We start from the raw sequence: 20,475 nt of genomic DNA on the forward strand, positions 1-20,475 counted from the left end.
GGGAAAACCCACACCACACAGAAATGCCAGGTGAGGTGACAGTGCTACCATGACGCCCCCTCCACCCAATTCATTAATTTAGTTACTTAGTTCACCATAAAATCTTAATGCAATATAACAATGTACGTTTAATGAAAGACTCAGTGGTCCAACTTTTTTCAGTACTTCAATGTGAGTAATACAAGTAGAAGCAATTAGCACATCACACCTAACCTCCATGTGTTTCATATTTAAAAGAACATCAATATATCAATATATTAAGCTCAATATATCCTTCATTCAAAAGGGTCTCAATGTTCTGGTAAAGGTTGAGAGTTTTATTTGATCACAGATGAGCCAGAAGTGACCTTGTAAACTCACTTGACTCTATTCTTCGCAGCGAACCAGAGAGTGTAAATCTGGTGGGAAGCATGTTCTAGTGCTAGTGCCTTAAATTTGATGCTGGCAGTGTGATGTGGCTCCTCTTTCACTCTTATCCAAAGGAAATGTGATTTAATCCCAATGCTTGATCGGTGATGGGCAGCATCCTATGACCCTACATCCTTTCTCTCTCTCTCTCTACATCCTAATAAAAACACCCGGACCCGGCGGTCTTCTGGGCTTGTGTGTGTAATGTGCGGTCCACACACACACACACTTACAGACTATCATCTCGCTCTCTGCCTCAGACCCATATCTTTTATATGGCTGCAGTCCACTTTGCTGCTATTATACTGCTCTTCATGGTAACATTATCACTTAAGATAAGGCTTCAATAAACTGCACTCTCTTTTAGGGGGCACTCTGCGCTTAATCCAATTTCGGAACGTTAGCACCTTTATCACTGGCCTTCATGGAGACCCTCGTCTCAACTCCAACAATAAAACAATTGACAATAAGAAATAGGCCATCCTGTGCCCTTCCTAGTAAACAAAATGTTGTAAAATTTAAAGAATTACTGCCCATTTTGGTTGCCGGTTATAGACACAAAAACACACACTTAAGTTAATTGACTAATCCAAATCGGCAACATGGACATCCTCCTAGTAAGTAGGTATATCTTAAGAGCAATCACTATCTGTTCATTAGTTACTACAGCAGGGGAGTTCTCGAGATCTACCTGAGCTCAAACTCCCCTCTCGCCCTGCAACGGGAGGGAGCCCCGGGCTCGAGGATCTTATGAGCTCAGGGCTCTTGCCCGGGACAGCATGCCAAACAAGCTTTATAATCAATCATCAGCTAAGTGTGAACTCTTAAAATAGTAGGGGACATGCAGCTTGTATCCGAGTGGTGTGTCAAAACTTGTATTTGAAAAATTATTTGGCGATAAATACCTGAATAATTTCAAACCTGGTGTGCGTTTTTGAAAACCACCATTAGCCAAATTACAAACATAATTGTTAATCTGGCGTTTCCCAAATCGATCGTTTCAACTAACGTTCACAAACTGCATCGGAAACTTGTACACTTGCAACTACACCTCTGAAGCTGTAGTTAGAAACACAGGCTAATTCTGATTAGGTACCCCCATATACATTTCTTGAGAGAGCAAAATACGTCCCAGGAGCTATGAGTGCCGTTTACGCCTGCTCTTCTCACATAAGTCCAACAGAGGCTGCTGTCAACTGACTCTCTGACCAACCAACACATCCCCGCACCCGCACCCTCCCCCTTCCCTAAACCCAACCAATAGTATTTTTAAAAGCAACGACTGACACGCCCACTTCACTAAATCCCACTGACAAGGTTTTGAAAAGCAATATAATAACAGAAAAGGCCTCACCTGACTTTTGACACATTTTTAGACTTTACCATATTCTCACCCTGTTATTTACTTGTTCATTTTATTTTTGGGCTTCTGTTCTTGTCTTACTTGCTTTCTGGAACCATTCTTCACCAGACTCGAACCCCATCATCGCAGTTAATTTGCTCTGCATGTCAAGTCCGCCAACGTACGCGTCGAGCTACCAGACAAACTGCTAACAGCAGAAAAGCTGTCCAAATGCATGTAAGTAATCAGCTGGTAAGCGAGAAAAGGAACGCCATACTGCTTTTCGTCTTTATCGTTTTAAAGATACAATGTAGCCATATGTAGCTCTGCCTATATAATTCGCGATTACCAGAAACATGTACAGGCCTACCTTTTCAGAATGAGCCTGTGCTGGTTATTTCCCCAGTTATTTCCCCAGTTAATAAATAAAAAACTTTAAATTCAGCTCTTTTATGTGTTATTTGCTTTTAAAGTATATTTACAGTCCTATTTTGGTGATCTTCATATTGACAGTTGCATTCCCTTTGTAGTGCTACTTAAAGTAGCATCATACTATGGTAGTTCAGTCGCGAGTTATGTTCTTGTTTCAGAATTGCACCTCTGTTGACTCATTTTGGTTTCTTCTGTTGAACATTAAAATAGATATTTTGCATTTATTTTTTCCTACTATAGAAGTCAATAATTACTCGTTTTCAGCTTTCTTTAAAATATACTTCGTGTTCAACAGAAGAAAGAATCTCATAGAGGTTTGGAAGCACTTGAGGGAGAGTGAAGAGTCATTTTAGGCTGAACGATCACTTTGAAATGGATTTATTAGGATAGTAGTTTTAGCATTTGTACATTTGGACTTCAATCTAGTGACCTTTATTCTTTGGCAGTGTTCATGCTAATTTTTTTGGATTATATGCTGGTAATGCTTGGCAAACAACACTGTTGACTTCTGTCGCTGTTGGTTCTTTAATGTTATATTGGCAGGGCCACACTCTTTAACCCGTTTCTTCAGCCAAACTCTAAAAGAGCCATCAAGGAGTTGATTAAATCCCTTCTGAGTTTAGGTGAGGGGGGTTGGAGTGTCTAGAAAATGGATTTTTCTTTCTTTTTTTTTTAGCAGTGAACACCTGAAAAAGTCAAGATGTGCGTCTAAAGTTGTATACTTTAATAGTATGGAAAACACAGCATGCAATCCTAGTACTGTCAAAATTTGTATTTGAAAAACACTAGGCTAAAAGTACATCAATGATTTCAAACCTGTTTGTCTTCTGTTGAATATTAAAACAGATATTTTGCATTTTTTCCCTACTATGGAAGTCAATAATTACTCGTTTTTGGCTTACTTTAAAATATACTTTGTGTTCAACAAAATAAAGAATCTTATAGAGGTTTGGAAGCACTTGAGGGAGAGTGAAGAGTCATTTTAGGCTGAACGATCACTTTGAAATGCATTTATTAGTACCTTTTAGCATTTGTACATTTGGGTTCCAACCTAATGACCTTTTTTTCCTTGAAAATGTTGATATTTTTTGGATCATATGCTGGTAATGCTTGGCAAACAACACTGTTGACTTCTATTGCTTTTAGTTCTTTAATGATATAATGGCGGGGCAACAGTCTTTAACCTGTTTCTTCAGCCAAACTCTAAAAGAGTCATCAAGCATTTGATTAAATCCCTTCTAAGTTTACGTGTGGTGCCTGGAAAATAGATTTATCATTTTTTTTGCAGTGAACACACCTGAAAAAGCTAGTCAAGATGTTCATCTTAAGTTGTATAGGTTTTGTTTTGTTTGGTAGTATGGGAAACACAGCATGCAATCTAAGTAGTATGTCAAAAATAGCATTTGAAAAATGTTAGGTGATAATTTGCTGGATGATTCCTAACTTGTTTGACGTAGTTTTTTTTTTTTTTTTGCCTTCTGTTGAACACTAAAATAGATTTTTTGAAGAAAGCTGGAAACATGTAACCATTAACTTCCATAGTATTGTTTTTCATACTATGAAGGCCACTATTTAAAGTTGAACTATCACTTTAAAATGTATTTATTAGTATATTTTTGTTCTTGTACATTTGGGTTCCAGTCTAATGACCTTTATTCCCTAGCAGTGTTGATGCATTTTTTTTTTTTTTGCATCAAGTGCTGGCAAACAACACTGTTGACTTCTGTTGCTGTAATGGCGGGGCCACACTCTTTAACCCGCTTCTTCAGCCAAACTCTAAAAGAGCCATCAAGGAGTTGATTAAATTTCTTTTGAGTTGAAGTGGGGTGCCTAGAAAATAGATTTTAAATTTTTTATTTTTTATTTTTTGCAGTGAACACACCTGAAAAATCTAGTCAAAATATACATCTTAAGTCGTATATTTTGGTAGTATGGGAAACAGCATGTAATCCGAATAATATGTCAAACCTGTTTGACTTCATTATTATTATTATTATTATTATTTTATTTTTAATTATTTATTATTATTATTATTATTATTATTATTATTATTATTATTATTATTATTATTATTATTATTATCATTGTTGTTGTTATTATTATTTTTTAATTCTTTTTAAATGATTAATATTATTATTATTATTATTATTATTATTATTATTATTATTATTATATTTTTTAATTATTTATTATTTATAATTATTATTATTATTATTATTATTATTATTATTATTATTATTATTATTATTGTTATTATTATTATTACTATTATTATTTTGTCTTCTGTTGAACACTAAAACAGATATTTTGTATTTATTTTTTCCTACTATGGACAGAAGAAAGAATCTCATAGAGGTTTGAAACCACTTGAGAGAGAGTGAACAGTCATTTTAGGGTGAACGATCACTGTTAAATGCATTTATTAGAACCTTTTAGCATTTGTACTTTTGGGTTCCAACCTAATACCTTTTTTTACCTTGAAAGTGTTGATATTTTGTGGATTATATGCTGGTAATGCTTGGCAAACAACACTGTTGACTTCTGTCGCTGTTTGTTCTTTAATGTTATATTGGCGGGGCCACACTCTTGAACCCGTTTCTTCAGCCAAACTCTAAAAGAGCCATCAAGGAGTTGGTTAAATCCCTTTTGAGTTTATGCAGGGTGCCTAGAATATAATTTTTTTTCATTTTTTTACAGTGAACACACCTGAAAAAGCTAGTCAAGATGTGCGTCTTAAGTTGTATGTTTTGGTAGTATGGGAAACACAGCATGCAATCTGAGTAGTATGTCAAAACATTTGCATTTGAAAAATGTTAGGGGATAAGTATCTGGATGATTCCAAACCTGTTTGACTTGAACTATCACTTTTAAATGTATGTATTAGTATATTTTTGTGTTTGTACATTTGGGTTCCAGCCTAATGACCTTTATTCCCTAGCAGTGTTGATGCATATTTTTTTGCATCAAGTGCTGGCAAACAACACTGTTGACTTCTGTCGCTGTTGGTTCTTTAATGTTATATTGGCGGGGCCACACTCTTTAACCCGCTTCTTCAGCCAAACTCTAAAAGAGCCATCAAGGAGTTGATTAAATCCCTTCTAAGTGGGGACTCCTATATGGAGAGGTGTGTTACTTTAGCAGGCGGTTGAGGACAGGGCCGTGGGGAGCTGGATCGTGGCCAAGTGATGGCACAGCACGCCAGCGCCTCCTGGCCGACTCTCTGATTCGCACTAATGTCCTCAGGGGACCGAGCCGAGACCACTGTCAACTGGCCCGGGAGGCAGGCCAGATTGAAACCCCTGCCAGCACGTTTGAAAGGATAGCAAATCATTTAGCCACCCCGATGGCACATTAGCATTTTCAGGCGACGCACTGGCATGGAATAACTCCACACTATTAAACTCCCTTTGAAGTCCGAGCTCGCAGGACGCCACTGTAAAAATACATATAAATAAATAGAAGAGCCATCTGAAAAGGAGCACGACGGGAAGCAAATCGTAATGCACAAAAAAGCTTCGCCTAATTACAGCGCGGGTAACATTGTTTGCACTCTCTCTCGCGGAGTAGCACTCCGACTCTCAAAGCACGAAGCGGAATCTGAGGGGTGGATTTTTTCAGCGCAACAATGCTGACAACACTGAGGCTGCAAACTGGAGAATAAAAGAATGAAGGACATGTAGGTGTTTGGAGAGCCGAGAGTCTCTGGAATTCAATGCAGGGGGAAAAAGTGACTTTGCTCTATAGGAGCAATCGGTAGAATCAAATAGCTCAATAGACCATTTACTGACTCATCTGTGCATTTTGTTCAGATTAGACACTATTAATAGGATGTCTGAAGTGAATATGTGTTTTTGTTCATTTAGATGATCATAGATACATCTTTACTAATTAAATATGTTGTTAGCTGAAGATGATTAAATGTCACGACCTTTGATTTCGAAGGTTAAGTCTAATCTATGTGTGTGTGTTTACAATTTCATGAAATTATTCATAAATATATATATATATATATATATATATATATATATATATATATATATATATATATATATATATATATATATATATATATATATTTATTTATTTATTTATTTATTTATTTTATTTTTTTTATTAAACACCTATCTTCGCAATTTAAAGGGCACTTATTATGCCCCTTTTTACAAGATGTAAAACACATCTCAGATGTCCCTGGAGCCTATAAGTGAAGTTTCAACTGAACACTGAAAACTGCTCCTTTTAGGCTCCAACTTGAGCCCTTTTGGTGACTGTCACTTTAAATTCAAATGAGCCTGTGCTCTTTTCAACAGAAGGTGGAGCTATATAGCAAATTCAGTACTCTAATGCTTTGTTTACAGAGGTGGAACGCGCAAATTGCGCTATTAAGGCCCGTGCACTCCGGGACGCTTTTTACTCATGTTTTTCTGTCAATGTTTAACTCCTCATGACTAAATGAAGGGCGCCATATAATGGTGCGCACCAACCAAAGTGCCTTTAAGGCAAGTAATTTCACTCGGCGGCCATCTCTGAAACACCTCTCGGGCAGTATGCTTGGGCATTCTGTCTGAATGGGGAAACATCAAATTCTCCAAAACTGCTTACACATTGAATCTCATATTAGGAATCCCCAATAAAATTTAACAACAACTGTGTCTTTAGCTTCCTTTCTTAACATCTAAAGCACACAATATCTGCAGAAACTCACCCCTGGCCACCTAAGGATAACGTGAATAAATCGTGATTTAACGCTAGTCATGATCTAATACAGAACACATTTACTCCACAGCTCCCCCTGTAGAACGTATCCACACTGCAGTCGAGCACTAGAAATGCAAGATAACATGCATTGTATTTTAAGATTCCCGCCGTGCTCCGAACAGAAGGATCCATTTGACACAAGCGTGAAACATTCCTTCGTTTCTATTGACCAACATTCTAATTAGCCTGCCAGGAATATGAAATATCGGCCGTACCAACAGATGCAAAGCGAGGAGACGGTCATACAGAATGAGAGAGAGAGAGAGAGTACAAGAAATAGAGGCATAGTCTCGGTCTCTGCTGCTGTCTGTGTTGTAATCCCTCCTTTAGCACGCTAATTAGCAGCATTAGCATGGCTGAGAGCTGAAAACTTGTTTGAGTTCTGCTTGGAGGAACCAGACGTAAGATAGTAGCTATTAGTATTCCTGCAAACAGACCCTGAAAAAAGTGTCAAAAAACTTTCAGCGCGAGTTTGCTAATGTTCACTTTTAGTGCTGTTTTGTGCACAGTTTTGGACAAAGACCAGTTATGATTGTCATAGCTATTCTAAACCCTACAGAAAAATCCAGCTTAAACCAGCCTAGGCTGGTTGGCTGGTTTTAGCTGGTCGACCAGGCTGGTTTTAGAGGGGTTTTGGCCATTTCCTAGCTGGTTTCCAGCTATTTCCAGCCTAGTCTTAGCTGGTCAGGCTGGGAGATGACCAGCTAAAACCAGCTTGACAAGCCTAGCCAGGCTGAGGGTCCAGCCAAACCAGCCATGTCTAGCTTAAATTAGGCTGGTCAAGCTGGTTTTTCGCTGGATTTAGCTAGTCATTTTCCAGCCTGACCAGCTAACACCAGGCTGGAAATGGCCAAACCCCTCTAAAACCAGGCTGGTCAACCAGCTAAAACCAGCCAACCAGCCTAGGCTGGTTTAAGCTGGATTTTTCAGCAGGGAACAGACGACATGACACTTCTAACTAGCTCAAGCTTCTCACAGGAACTATTGTATGTGCATTTTTTGTTGTATGACAGTGCTGTTTGGTAATCATAATGCCACAAACACACCTTGCATTCAGTTCCCTTGTCTTTCTATGTTTCCCAGAGTGCAGGTTTAAAGACTGATTAGCATTTATATTGCCATTCTAGGGCTCACTACTGTAATTGGTGTCGCACAGCAACACACCAGAGTTAGCGCACAGATTTACTCACATACATATATATATATATATATATATATATATATATATATATATATATATATATATATATATATATATATATATATATATATATACACACTAAAGAAATAAAACATGCACATCACTCTACTGTCCATGTAAGACACTGAAGTGAAACCGGCAGAGGCAGAGAGTGAGCGAGACAAAGACTGAGTCCGTCAGGTTCATTCAGGTGTAATATTGCACCGGCCCCAGAAGCTTCCAGCAAAGCGATTGCAAGCCATTGTCAGATTGGCAACCCAATTCCTCCAGTGCCTCACATACTGCCACACTATATACATCTGTGAGCCTCTACGCCGACACAACACTCCTGTCAGCCGGGTATACTCTTTTATCTACCGCCAAGCCAGAACGGACTAAAGGAAACATGAAGAATCATAAAACCTCCAAAATACAGAGAGAAGAGGTGATTGCATTTGCATTTATCTCGAATGTAGTTGCCTGGCAAGCTTTGCTAATCACCCAAACCAAACTACAAACACACATTGATCTGTTTTTTTGTGAATTGTGAGGACATTACATAGGTTTCCCTTGTGTTTTATACCATTCTATCACCCTACCCAAAACGTATCCCTAAACCCTCATAGGAAACTGTGCAGTTTTACTTTCTGAAAAAGAAAAATGTCTTCTATAGACCTTTTCAAGGGATGTAAACAAAAACAATGGTCCCAACATATTTCTGTTATTTCATTTTTAATTTCTATAGCTTCCAAAAAGAGTCAAAATAATGTTAATATAGCTGTTTTAACATTAGGTTATGATTGAATTGCCTCTTATTATGGTTATGAAATAGTTTGAGAACAAGCAGGAACTCTTTATAGGCCTATGACATGACCACACTGAAATGGTTTGAAATGATTTGCATGCTTTTTGAGAATTGGGGACATTAGCAATGTCCTCATAATTCAACAAGTCCTGTAATACCTGTGTAATACTTATGTCATTATACACATTTGTGTCTTGATAAGTCACAAAAACATATACACACTCACACACACATGTGCATCAATCTTAATGGGGACTTCCCATAGAGATAATGGTTTTTATACTGTACAAACAGTATATTACATCCCATTAACCCTAAACCCTCATCAAAAAGGTATCACTGCAGCCGGGAGACCTCCAAGTGGGAGGGACATAAACCAGAAGTAGGTTGGGTTTAGGTGCTGTAGGTGGAGCAGAAACACATCAGGTCACTGTGAGGTTAGGTTTAGGGTTGGGGTAGGCGTAGACATTTATAAAGCACAATATTTGACTCATATACAAGATATTAAATAAATAACAACTCCAGGTTTGTACAGCTCACTCGGAGCTCAAAGGCCCACCCACTTGGAGCTGGCTCTGACCTCCGTTTATACCCTTCTCAACCTCATAGGAGACAGTCTACATTTTTAAAAAATAATAATAATAATAATTCTGTGTAATTTCTGAGCCATTATCCTCATGGAGACCAACAAAATGGTCAAAATTTACTTGTATTTCTATACTTGTGGGGACACTATACTTGTGGGGACATTTGATCCACAGCATGATGGATACAAAGTACACACACAAATATAAATAATAATTAAAAGACCACTTAAAATGATCAAAATTATCAGTTTCTCCAAATTTCTGAATTTTCTTCTCATTTTTGCTTAATTCCAGAGAAACTGAGAAGTGTTTCTATTTGTCTAAAATTTTTCATAACTACGTTTATCTCATTCGAGAGATTCTGACTGAAATTACTTCAAGAAAACCTATCATGCCCTTTTTTATAAGATGTAAAATAAGTCTCTGATGTCCGTAGAGTGCGTTTGTGAAGTTTCATCCACAAATGCCTCATGAATAATGTTTTATAACTCATTGAAACTGCCCATTTTAGGCTTTGATGCTAATTGTGGCACTTTGGTGACTGTCGCTTTAAATGTAAATTATTATTATTTTTTTTTTAAAGAAGGTGGAGCTACAAATACCTAAGTGTCAGCATAGTGGCAGATTCAAAAAACAAGACTAACATCCTATGCTAATGAGGAAGATATGGTCACTAATGGGCGGGGCTTACCTTCCCTCATGACACATACAAAGGGAGAATGCCAATCAAAGTGTTTCTGCAGACTGTTAATAACAATAATACATGTTTACCATTAGAAGTGGTTATATTCACACACTGTATATCCATACAACTGTTTAAACCTCTTATGAAAGTGATTTTTGGATATTAGGTCCCCTTTAATATATATTATTCTATCAGTTAAGTGCATTTTTTGACAGGGCTGATCTCTCAAAACAAAACAAAACAAAAAAGACCGCTTAAATTGTGATTAAAATGGAAAATAAAATCTGTGTCAGCAATCCCAATGCGTGTATAGCCAGAAACAACATCTCTCCTGATTCCATGTATTACGTTGCAATTTAGACGCCATTAATCTCTGTCATAATCTGTAGCAAAATCCGTGTCGTTTTTTCCTAGGCGGCTGACCTCCGGTTCTCTCAGTCCAGCATCTTCATAGAAAGACCGTCCATACAGAAAAAGTATAGCTGAATCTCCGCAGGTGACCTCATGATCGCAGCAGCATCTGGTTGAATTACTTAACATCACGCTCAGCAGACATGTATAATCCCAGATAATGCCCATTTCTCAAAAAGTGCACCAATTTGGCTAAATCCAGCAATTCAGATTTCCGCAGGGATGTTTTTTTGCGGAGGTCAGAGGATGAGCGAGATGAGGGGGGGGGGGGGGGGGGTTGAGTTGCTTTCTGCTACTGTGGTTAAGAGCGGCGATTTCATTGGGGCAGCTTAATAAAGTCCAGTAAACACATTTTGTTTATGCACGAAGCTGCTCTGTAAAAGCTGCTCTCACTGGATTTCAGGAATCAGGGCCAAATTAATGGCCATCTTCTCTTGACCTGATTCTGAGAGAAAGAATATCCCTCGATTTCCAGTGAGTTGCTTTTTTTACAGGAAAAAAGAAAACGTACACATATACATGCTTCAGTAGATTATGTTGTATAGAATTTGGATCAAAGTTTCAGGGCTTCCAAATGTTTTAAATACATAAATATAAGAGCATTATACAGTTTGTTTTAGTTTAATTAATATACATTATATTTTATTATTGATATTGTTTATTTTATTTGTAAACTTTGCTATGAATACCAATGCAATCACAATTGTTATACATTTAATAAAGTAATTAATTCATTTATTCATGCATTTTATTTTTTTTATACCAATGCAATTATAATTTTATACATTTTTATGACATGCTATTTTTTAATTTAATTCATTTTTATTTTATTTTATTTTATTTATTTATTTTTTTATTTTATACCAATGCAATTATAGTTTTTGTACATTTGTTAAATTCATTTATGACATTTTATTTATTTTTAAATTAACTTTTACTATTTTACTTTTATATTATTTATTTATTTATTTATTTATTTATTTATTTATTTATTTATTTATTTATTTATATGTTTGTTTGTTTGTTTGTTTGTTTGTTTGTTTGTTTATTCATTCATTCATTTATTTGTTTTTTTGTTTTTATTTTATTTTATTTTATTTATTTTTATTTCATTATTCTTTGTCAATAATATTAATGCAATCACAATTTTAATTTATTTATTAATTTAATTTAATTTTATTTTATTTTATTTTATTATTTTTTTTATACATTTAACAATTATTTAATTTTCTTTTTATATTTTACACCAATGCAATTATGATTTTTATACATTTGTATAAACGAATTATGACTTTTTATTTTATTTTATTTTTTATTTTTCAGTTTAGTTTAGTTTGATTTGGTTTGTACAACTGCAATTATATATAAATATTTTATTTATTTATTTATTTCATTTTTTTAAAATTCAGTAGACATTTATTTGTTTTATTCCTTAAAGCTCACATATTCCTCAAAACATTAACAACCTACAACCTAACACTCTTTCTGAAGGATGAACTCTTATAACCGAGCGCCTGAAATAAAAAAAATATCTGATATATAAAATGTATTCCATCTCTGTTTTCATCAGAAATACTATTACTTCTTGAAAATAAGATCTCTCTCAGTGCGAGATGCAGCAGTCTGTGTTGAGAGTGGGAGTAGACTAATATGTCCATGGTATTATAAGGGTCACAGCCTTATGTTGCACATTAAGGGGGTCAGACCTCACACCGGCACAGACGGGAAAGAAAAAAAAAAAAAAAAAACAGTTGGTGGTCAAAGCTCAGAGGCTCACATATGTATTAGTTTGTAGACCCAGTGTCAGCTCTTTCTCTTAGGTTGTCGATAAACAATGACAGCAAGTGGGAACAGAAGAGGAATGCTGATACATGTTTACTATCCATGATGACTATGCATTTATGTCATTTTAGAAATGAGAAAGCACACCGGCATGCAAAACAGCTCAATCCAAGGAGATGTCAAATGGTCAAGCATATAAGTATGTCATGCAAAGAAATAAAAATAATTAACTTTGAAATATGACCGAGATCTTTAAAAACAAAACCAAATCCATTACATTTGATCGGATTTGGTGCATGCCATGTTACAAACGGATTTGTGATGTTACAAGGAATGATTTTGTAAGTCTAAAATAGTCCCGTGTTCTGAAATGAAACACACTGGGATGCTTGATTCCTTTTCAATAATGCTGCCGAGATTTGGCCTGAAAACAGCCAAAAGTGGCATTTTAATTACCAGCCTGTTGAGGTGCGGCTTAGTGTGTGTGTGTGTGTGTGTGTGTGTGTGTGTGTGTGTGTGTGTGTGTGTGTGTGTAAAAAAGAGAGAGAGAGAGAGAGAGAGAGAGAGAAAGAGAGAAAGAGACTGTCAGCCAGTGGACAAAACTAAAGCAGTAGATTTTATTTATAGTACAATGTTATTTATTATTATTATTATTATTATTATTATTATTATTATTATTATTATTATTATTATTATTAGAAGTAGTAGTAGTCATATTTATTTATTATTTTTTTTATTTAGTCTTATATATTTTATTATTTATTTATGTATAACACATTTGTTATTATTCAATGTATTTCTTTCTTTATTAAAATGTCTTAAATATTGCTTGTTATTACAAATTTTAACTTTATTAAACCAATCTTATTTATTATTATTATTTATTTATTTGTTTATTAGTTAATTTATTTATTAAAATATCTTAAACATTTTTTACTGTTTATTTATTTATAAAAATATATCTTAAATACATTTGTCAATATTAATTGTATTTATTTATTTATTAAAATGTCTTAAATTTTGTACTATTTAATAAATATATATTAAAATTTTGTAATTAGTTATATTAATTGTATTTATTTATTTATTTATTTATTAAATTGACATAAATATTGATTGTTATTATTATTATTATTATTATTATTATTTTTTATTATTATTATTATTATTATTATTATTATTTTAATTGTTAAACTTATTGTATTTTTATCATTGTTTGTGTGTTTGTTTATTTATTTATTTATTAAAATGTAAATATTTTTTATATTTATTTATTTAATAAATATATCTTAAATACATTTGTTATTATTAATCGAATTTATTCATTTATTTATTAAAATGTATTAAATATTGCTTGTTATTATAAATTTTATTTTTTAATTATTAAACATCTTATTTTTGACATTGTTTGTTTTTGAAATGTATTATTTACTTTTAATTGTAAAATATTTAATACAATATGTATTAAATACAATTTGTATATAGTCTAATAATATGTAATATCTGTATTATATAATATACAATTGTATTTAAATGTAAATGTACTATATACTTGTGAATATTTAAATATTTTACTGCTCTTTTTTTGTTTTCTTTATATATAGTATAATAGTCTGTTCATTATTCATGTATTGAACAATGTTTTGGCAATAGAGTGCAAGTCATGCCAATAAAACACATTTGAGCTTAAGAGAGAGAGGGAGAGAGCGGGGACACACACACACACACGCTCACACACACTAAGACCTGCTTTCTAGGGTTAAGACACGGCTTACGCCCTTGGCTGCGTGAGGATTTAGCAGCAGACGCTCTTGAAGAGCATTTGCCTCATCTATCAGAAGAAGACGGCGGTGGTTAGGAGAGGATGACAGGAGGATGGAGAGAGTGATGGAGGACAGCATGAGTGTGGATGGATGGAGACGGATGCAAACTCTGAGTCTTCAGCTCTTCTGTATGTCACACTGCCCCCAGTGGACTCTTGTGCCATAGAGAAAAGCTAAATGATGTGTAATAAGATCACTCCAAAAATGATGTTTGATGCTTGTTCAAACTACTTATTTTAAACGAGCTGAAACAACATTATTATTAAGGATTTCTTGGGTCAACTTAATTGTTTTATGTTCATTTCACTTTGTTTGTAAACATTTTTAGGCTAACTTAATCAATTTGTGTCAGGACAACATAAAGGTATTGTTTGGATCCCAGCATTTTTTACTGTGATGATCTGATCTGTAATGCTGAGTCCATGGATTTGTGCTGGAATCACATGAAGGAATTAAGCGTAGCATTACTTTTTTTTTTTTTTTTTTTTTTTTTTTACAAATTTAAGTGGATTGAACAAAAATAATTAAGTTGTCCCCCAAAATGCTCAATAATTGAGTAAATAAGTAGCTTAAACAAACAGCAAATGCAGCAGGGTTTCAAACAATTCATTTACGTTGTCCGAACTCAAAGTGCTTAATTAAACTTAATTATTTGGACAAATTTAAGTGAATTGAACATAAATCAATTAAGTTTCCCCCTAAAAAATCTCAAGAATTGTGTTGATTCAGCTTAATTTAAATAAGTAGTTTGAACAAACATTAAATATATATATATATATATATATATATATATATATATATATATATATATATATATATATATATATATATCAAACACAGCTGGTCCAACTAATCAAGGTGTTCAAGACTACTAAAGACTATTAAGCAGGTGAATTTTTATATTGTAAATATTTTAAAATAGGCACTATTCTTACAAATAAACTGCATAGTTGCAATCTGAACAACTATATTCTCGACTAAAAAAAGCTTTGAAAGTGCATTTTGTTGTCTAACAGCAGTAATATTTGTCAGACTGTAAAGTGTCTCTCTGCTTGTTGCTGGCTGTATATGGGCGGAGTAATACACAAAGGGTAAAGAGGCTGTACAGGTGCTGATATCAATTAAATATCTCACAGCTATCAGCCAGAACTGTTGTATAAATATGTGTGTGTGTGTGTGTGTGTGTGTGTGTGTGTGTGTGTTTGTGTGTGTGTATGTGTATATATATATATATATATATATATATATATATATATATATATATATATATATATATATATATATATATATATATATAGATTTTTTTTTTTTTTAATTATTTTTTTTTTATAGATTTTTTTGCTAAAATGGCATTGATTTTCCTTCTATTACAGAGAGTGATGGAAAATGGACATTGGAAAAATGGAACAGTTTCATCTGAAGGACAGATTGAAAGGAGAAGGCAAAATTATTACTATTTATGTCTTGTTATATACCCAATTTACTTATAAATTAAAGTTCTACTTTACTTTTTTTTTTCCTTATCTATCAAAAAATTGTTTTCTTGTTTTATAAATAACATTTCTTCGGTAAAGTTTCTGATTAAAACTTGAAAATAAAAATGCCAGTTCGGTGTGTTAAATAAACTTTATTTAAGATATATTCTGTCAAAACAAGTATAATGTCAAGCAGAATGGATATCCAAGTAACACCACCTTTCTTGTGAGGACATTTTTGCATTTATTTAATGTGAAATAAGGTGAAATATATTTTTTTAAATAATCAATTTGGCTATGAAAAATCCATAAAAATAACTTATTTATTTCTTCAGAAGAGTTTTTTTTCAGGCAATGACAGGGAAGAGATGATATTTTTATTCGAGGAACAGATGGAAAACAAATCTGTGTGTTTTTGTGTTCGTCAATATCCAAACACCCTTAGAACATTTTAAATTGAAGAAGAAGCGTAAATTTAATGAAGATTCTCTAAGAATTAAGCTACTTTTCCGAACCCTCTGGCACATCTAGTCATAAGCATAAATCTAATAACATTTAATAAAGTTTATGATTAAAGCAAGCACAAAACACCAGTGCAAGGAGATAAATAAACCCAATCTGAGATGTTTTCTCCCCAAAATATCAAACCTGCAGGTGTTTTGATTTGCAGGTAACTTTATATTTAGTAAGAATTCATGTTTACTATGTGAAAATAATCCAAAATGCTCACTTAGAAATGATTTTATGAAATTACAACCCATTCTTTCATAGAAATACCATGGGAACAAAAAATGATTTCCCTTCTGACAGGAAACAAGCAACATTTTTATCCCAGGAACAGAGAAATGTGGACAAATTGAAAAAAGCTAAAGTAAGAGCTGCTGCTCAAACTCAAAATATGAACAAACTATGACTATAAGAGTGAAGAAGAAGGGGAGAAAGTGTTCAAATAGAGAAAGAGAGACAAGCGTTTGGACAGAAGGTTTGCCTGTGGTGCGACAGCTTTCTGTGCTGCACAAGGGCAAGCTTCTGCTCGACTGTGTGCCATCAGTTAGGACTTGTCACCAGGTGTGTGTGTGAGAAAGTGTCCTACATATACCCTCAACTCTTGACAAAAACTCAATACGGTCTTTCTAAGCTTCCAGCACCGCTATTGGACTTCACTTTCACACAACCATACGCTTCTCCTCATCCTTTTAAATAAAAGACTTGTTTTTCCTGCAGTTCTTTTCCCTAATATATTTATTTCCGCTGACACCGGTGGGCTCCATAAACAGCAATAATGTGTAAAACACAATTTCGCTTTGGGGAACCTGCCATCCCCAGGGGCAGAGCGGGGCGACAGGAGCGCCTGTTGTTATCTCGTGTTTACCTGCCTGTTCTGCTTTTATTTTTTCCATTGCCACAATACCGAGCTCAGCTCAACAGCACAGCAAAGCAAAACAAGGCGACTTCACTCGGCGCGCAATACTTTCAATGCACTGAGAGCTTTAAAGAGATAGACGGAAGGAGATCAGACAGACTGTCTGACTGCATTTTCTGTTGGCGGCAACTTCTGTGTATTCTTAGTGCGAACAACTCCATAAATACGACCTTTGCGAAGATGATTTCAAAGGCTAATGAGCCTTTTCTGTTATTTAATTCATAAAAGTGACATTGGGCGTATGGTTCATTTGTTATGCTAACTTTATGACAAGATTAGCATGGAGTGTTGTTCTGAAAGAACTCATTAAATGATAATGAGCATCAGCTTTCTTTATTTTCTCCTATTAACACTTTAGTTGGTCTCTCTTTGTACATACACTGAAATTAATCATGGTAAAGTGTACAAATACATCTTTGACATTGTACTTATCATTGATTAAATACATGCATGCAATTAATTATCATACTTACACCTTTATTTTACAACTTTGACCATCATTTACACCTTAACCCATCCTTAAACCTACCCATACCCCCAAACGTATCCCTATCCCTACTCAAATCCCACCTCAAGAGCACCAGAAGTGTTCTGCAAGACATTATGAACACAGTACATTATATTTATACACTGTATAAAAGATCCTGGTTGCCTGAATCAACATAACCATACAAATCCATTGAACTTATATTATGTCAAACTGACTTAAAACAGCTTGCATAGCTTATAAAATTAAGTTAGAACATGATCATCTTAGTTTAGTAAGTTACAATGCACTAAAACATATGCAGCCATGACTAACTGATCATATATTTGTGTTTACAGTGTAGTAGTATAAAATTGCACCCTTTAGTAAGATATTGGCTGTTTATTAACACTATAAAGCACAGTCTTAACCTAAATCATCCCTAATACCTAAACCCTACTACCACCTAGCAAGTTAATAGTTTATTAAACTAAAAGTCTTAGTAAATAGTATGTTAATATCATCAAATAAAGCGTGACCAAATAAACAATCTACAATGAGGGAAAAAAAAAAGCTGGCTATTTGCTGGACACATGGCTAACACTGCTATAAAACTAGATCATAAAGCTGACAGCCTCCCGGGGCATGATCTACTAAACAAGAAACGGAGCGCCTCATACTTTACTCCCACTGTCACCCTCACACTCTCTCCCGGAGAGCGTCGGTCTGGGTTTACGTGTGTGTGAAGTTATATATTAGCGCCGTGGCTTACGCGAACACGCTGCTCTTTCCATCGGATCCTGAGCGAGGGGTACGGCATTCGCAACAGTCTAATGAGTGCCGGAGCGAGGAAACAAGTTGAGTGATAAGCAGGTCATTAAGTTCTGCTCGGCTTTGATTTGCGTGTGATAACCGTGAAGGGGGGGAAAGACACTTTGAGGGATGTAGAGACAGCTTAGGAAGTGCAGAAGCGCTGTTGCGTAGGACGATTCAATTAAAGGACTTTGAGTCCGACAGACCCCAAACAAAGCAGCTAGTCCTGGTGTACGAGGGGCTTCAAATAAAGTCCTGGGGCTTTCTGAATTTATTTGAACTTCCCTTTCTGGGTCACCGGTCGCTGTAGAGGAAGACAATCAGCTCAATGTGTTTAGCTCTGGAGAGTCGCTGCCTTGCCTTTTTCGGCAGCGTATATACAAGCGGACTTCTTTTGAGGGTCTCCGCGGCAGTCTCCGATTCATCTCAATTGTTTTTTTTTTCAAAGGCAACCACCTGGCGGCAAGCAGCGGAAACATCCGATCCTGTTTACAATCTCTGTCTAAGAATAACCGCGTGTTGCGTTCACTCAATGCACATCCTTCGGTCAAGAGCCTGACCTCACAATCAACCCAGCTCCTGGGGGTTTCAGTGGAAACCCCCGATTTTGGCAGACCTGCATGATGCCATGCAGCATCTTCAAACTCCTGGACACAAACTCACGGTTTCACAGCCGAAACCACTCCAACTGAGATTCCCTGCTTGCACACTGACACAGGACACAACACGGCAGAATTGAAGAAGAGACCAAGCTGCTTACCGTGACCTGTCAGCCACAAGATCAGAAAGACCTCCAGGATCATCTTGACTCGCTGAGGTGGTGACCTCTCGGGCATCGAGAAGAGAAGACAAGAAGGCAAAGTTCACGCACCACCGACCTACAGCTCTTGCTCCTATTGTCAGTCCTCCGATGTGCCCTTTTAATGAAGGGGTGCTGTCTGTCAATCTCTTTCTTCTAGGTGTCCTTGCCCGGTGTTGTGTGATGGTAATCTGTTGTGTTTGTCCTACAGTGACTGGAGTGACTCTGATGTGTGTGCAGACGCTCTCATAAACTCGGAGTACTCGTGCGCTCGCTCTCTCACACACTCGCTCTCACACACTGCTCTTCCATTCTCCGGCTCATAGAGTCAGTCTCTCTCTCTCTTTCTCTCACTCCTCCCACCCCTCCCTCCTCTTCTCTGGCTCTTTCTCTCAGTGGAGGAGCAGGGGAAGGCGGAGGATGGCTGCTCATAAGGCCCGCCCACCTGATCAAGCGGAGCAGAGATGCTGAAACAAGAGGATGCCAATGAGAGGAAAGCGTTGGGAGCTGGGGAATGAAAGACAGAAAGACTGTTGATGTATGCCACGTACTAGAAACAGATTCCTCCTGATTTGGAAAAAAAAAAAAAAACATGAATATCAATATATTTTGGTTAATTGTGTATAGTTTTATGCTGTAGGCATGGGAATGCACCTTATATGCAAAAGTGCTGGTTAGTGTATGATTTCATGGAATGTGGATTGGATAACCAGATTGATTAAGTACTTGTAAATTATTATATGCATTGTAAAAACAATGCTGTAAAATGAACAGTATTACTGGCATATATGGCTTCCAGTAATACTGTCAAATTTGCAATTGCACTGTAAATTAACAATTACTATTTTGTTGTAAACCAGGGGTGGCCAACCCTGTTTCTAGAGAGCCACCTTCCTGCAGATTTCAGCTGCTACCCACACCTGAACCAATTAATTAGGACCTCAACACCACGTGATAATTACAGGTGTGTTTGGTATGGGTTTCAACTGAAATCTGCAGGAAGGTGGCTCTCCAGGAACAGGGTTGGCCACCCCTGTTGTAAACTATAACAACATTTTGACTGTAATACTGTAAAACAGTGGTCGTCAACCACCAGGTCATGGACCAGCACTGATCCGTGGATCAATTGTTACCGGGCTGCACAATAAATATAATATTTAATATCTAAATCTGAACCATCTTTAATTTTGAAAAATCCTTTATTTTGAAAAAAAAAATCTTTTATTTCTTGCTTACATCTCGGTCGCTTGAGCACCCAAATTTAATCCACAAGCAGGAAAATGAGA

The 20,475-nt window shown here is 35.6% G+C and overlaps 1 protein-coding gene across 10 annotated transcripts in view; it reads right to left on the minus strand.

The window, feature by feature from the left end:
• Positions 1–19,494, minus strand: part of kirrel3b (kirre like nephrin family adhesion molecule 3b) — a 361,509-nt gene extending 342,015 nt beyond the window's left edge. For all 10 annotated transcript variants that reach the window (XM_087293547.1, XM_087293545.1, XM_087293544.1 and 7 more), the window contains exon 1: positions 19,151–19,494. In XM_087293547.1, the coding sequence (XP_087149673.1) occupies positions 19,151–19,226 (76 nt within the window). In that variant the 5' untranslated portion in view covers positions 19,227–19,494. The remainder of the gene's footprint in view (positions 1–19,150) is intronic.
• Between the last annotated feature and the right edge of the window lie 981 nt (positions 19,495–20,475).

This window comes from Danio rerio, chromosome 18, assembly GCF_052040795.2.
Source record: "Danio rerio strain M-AB ecotype USA chromosome 18, GRCz13ab, whole genome shotgun sequence".
In the NCBI taxonomy this organism is placed as follows: domain Eukaryota; kingdom Metazoa; phylum Chordata; class Actinopteri; order Cypriniformes; family Danionidae; genus Danio; species Danio rerio.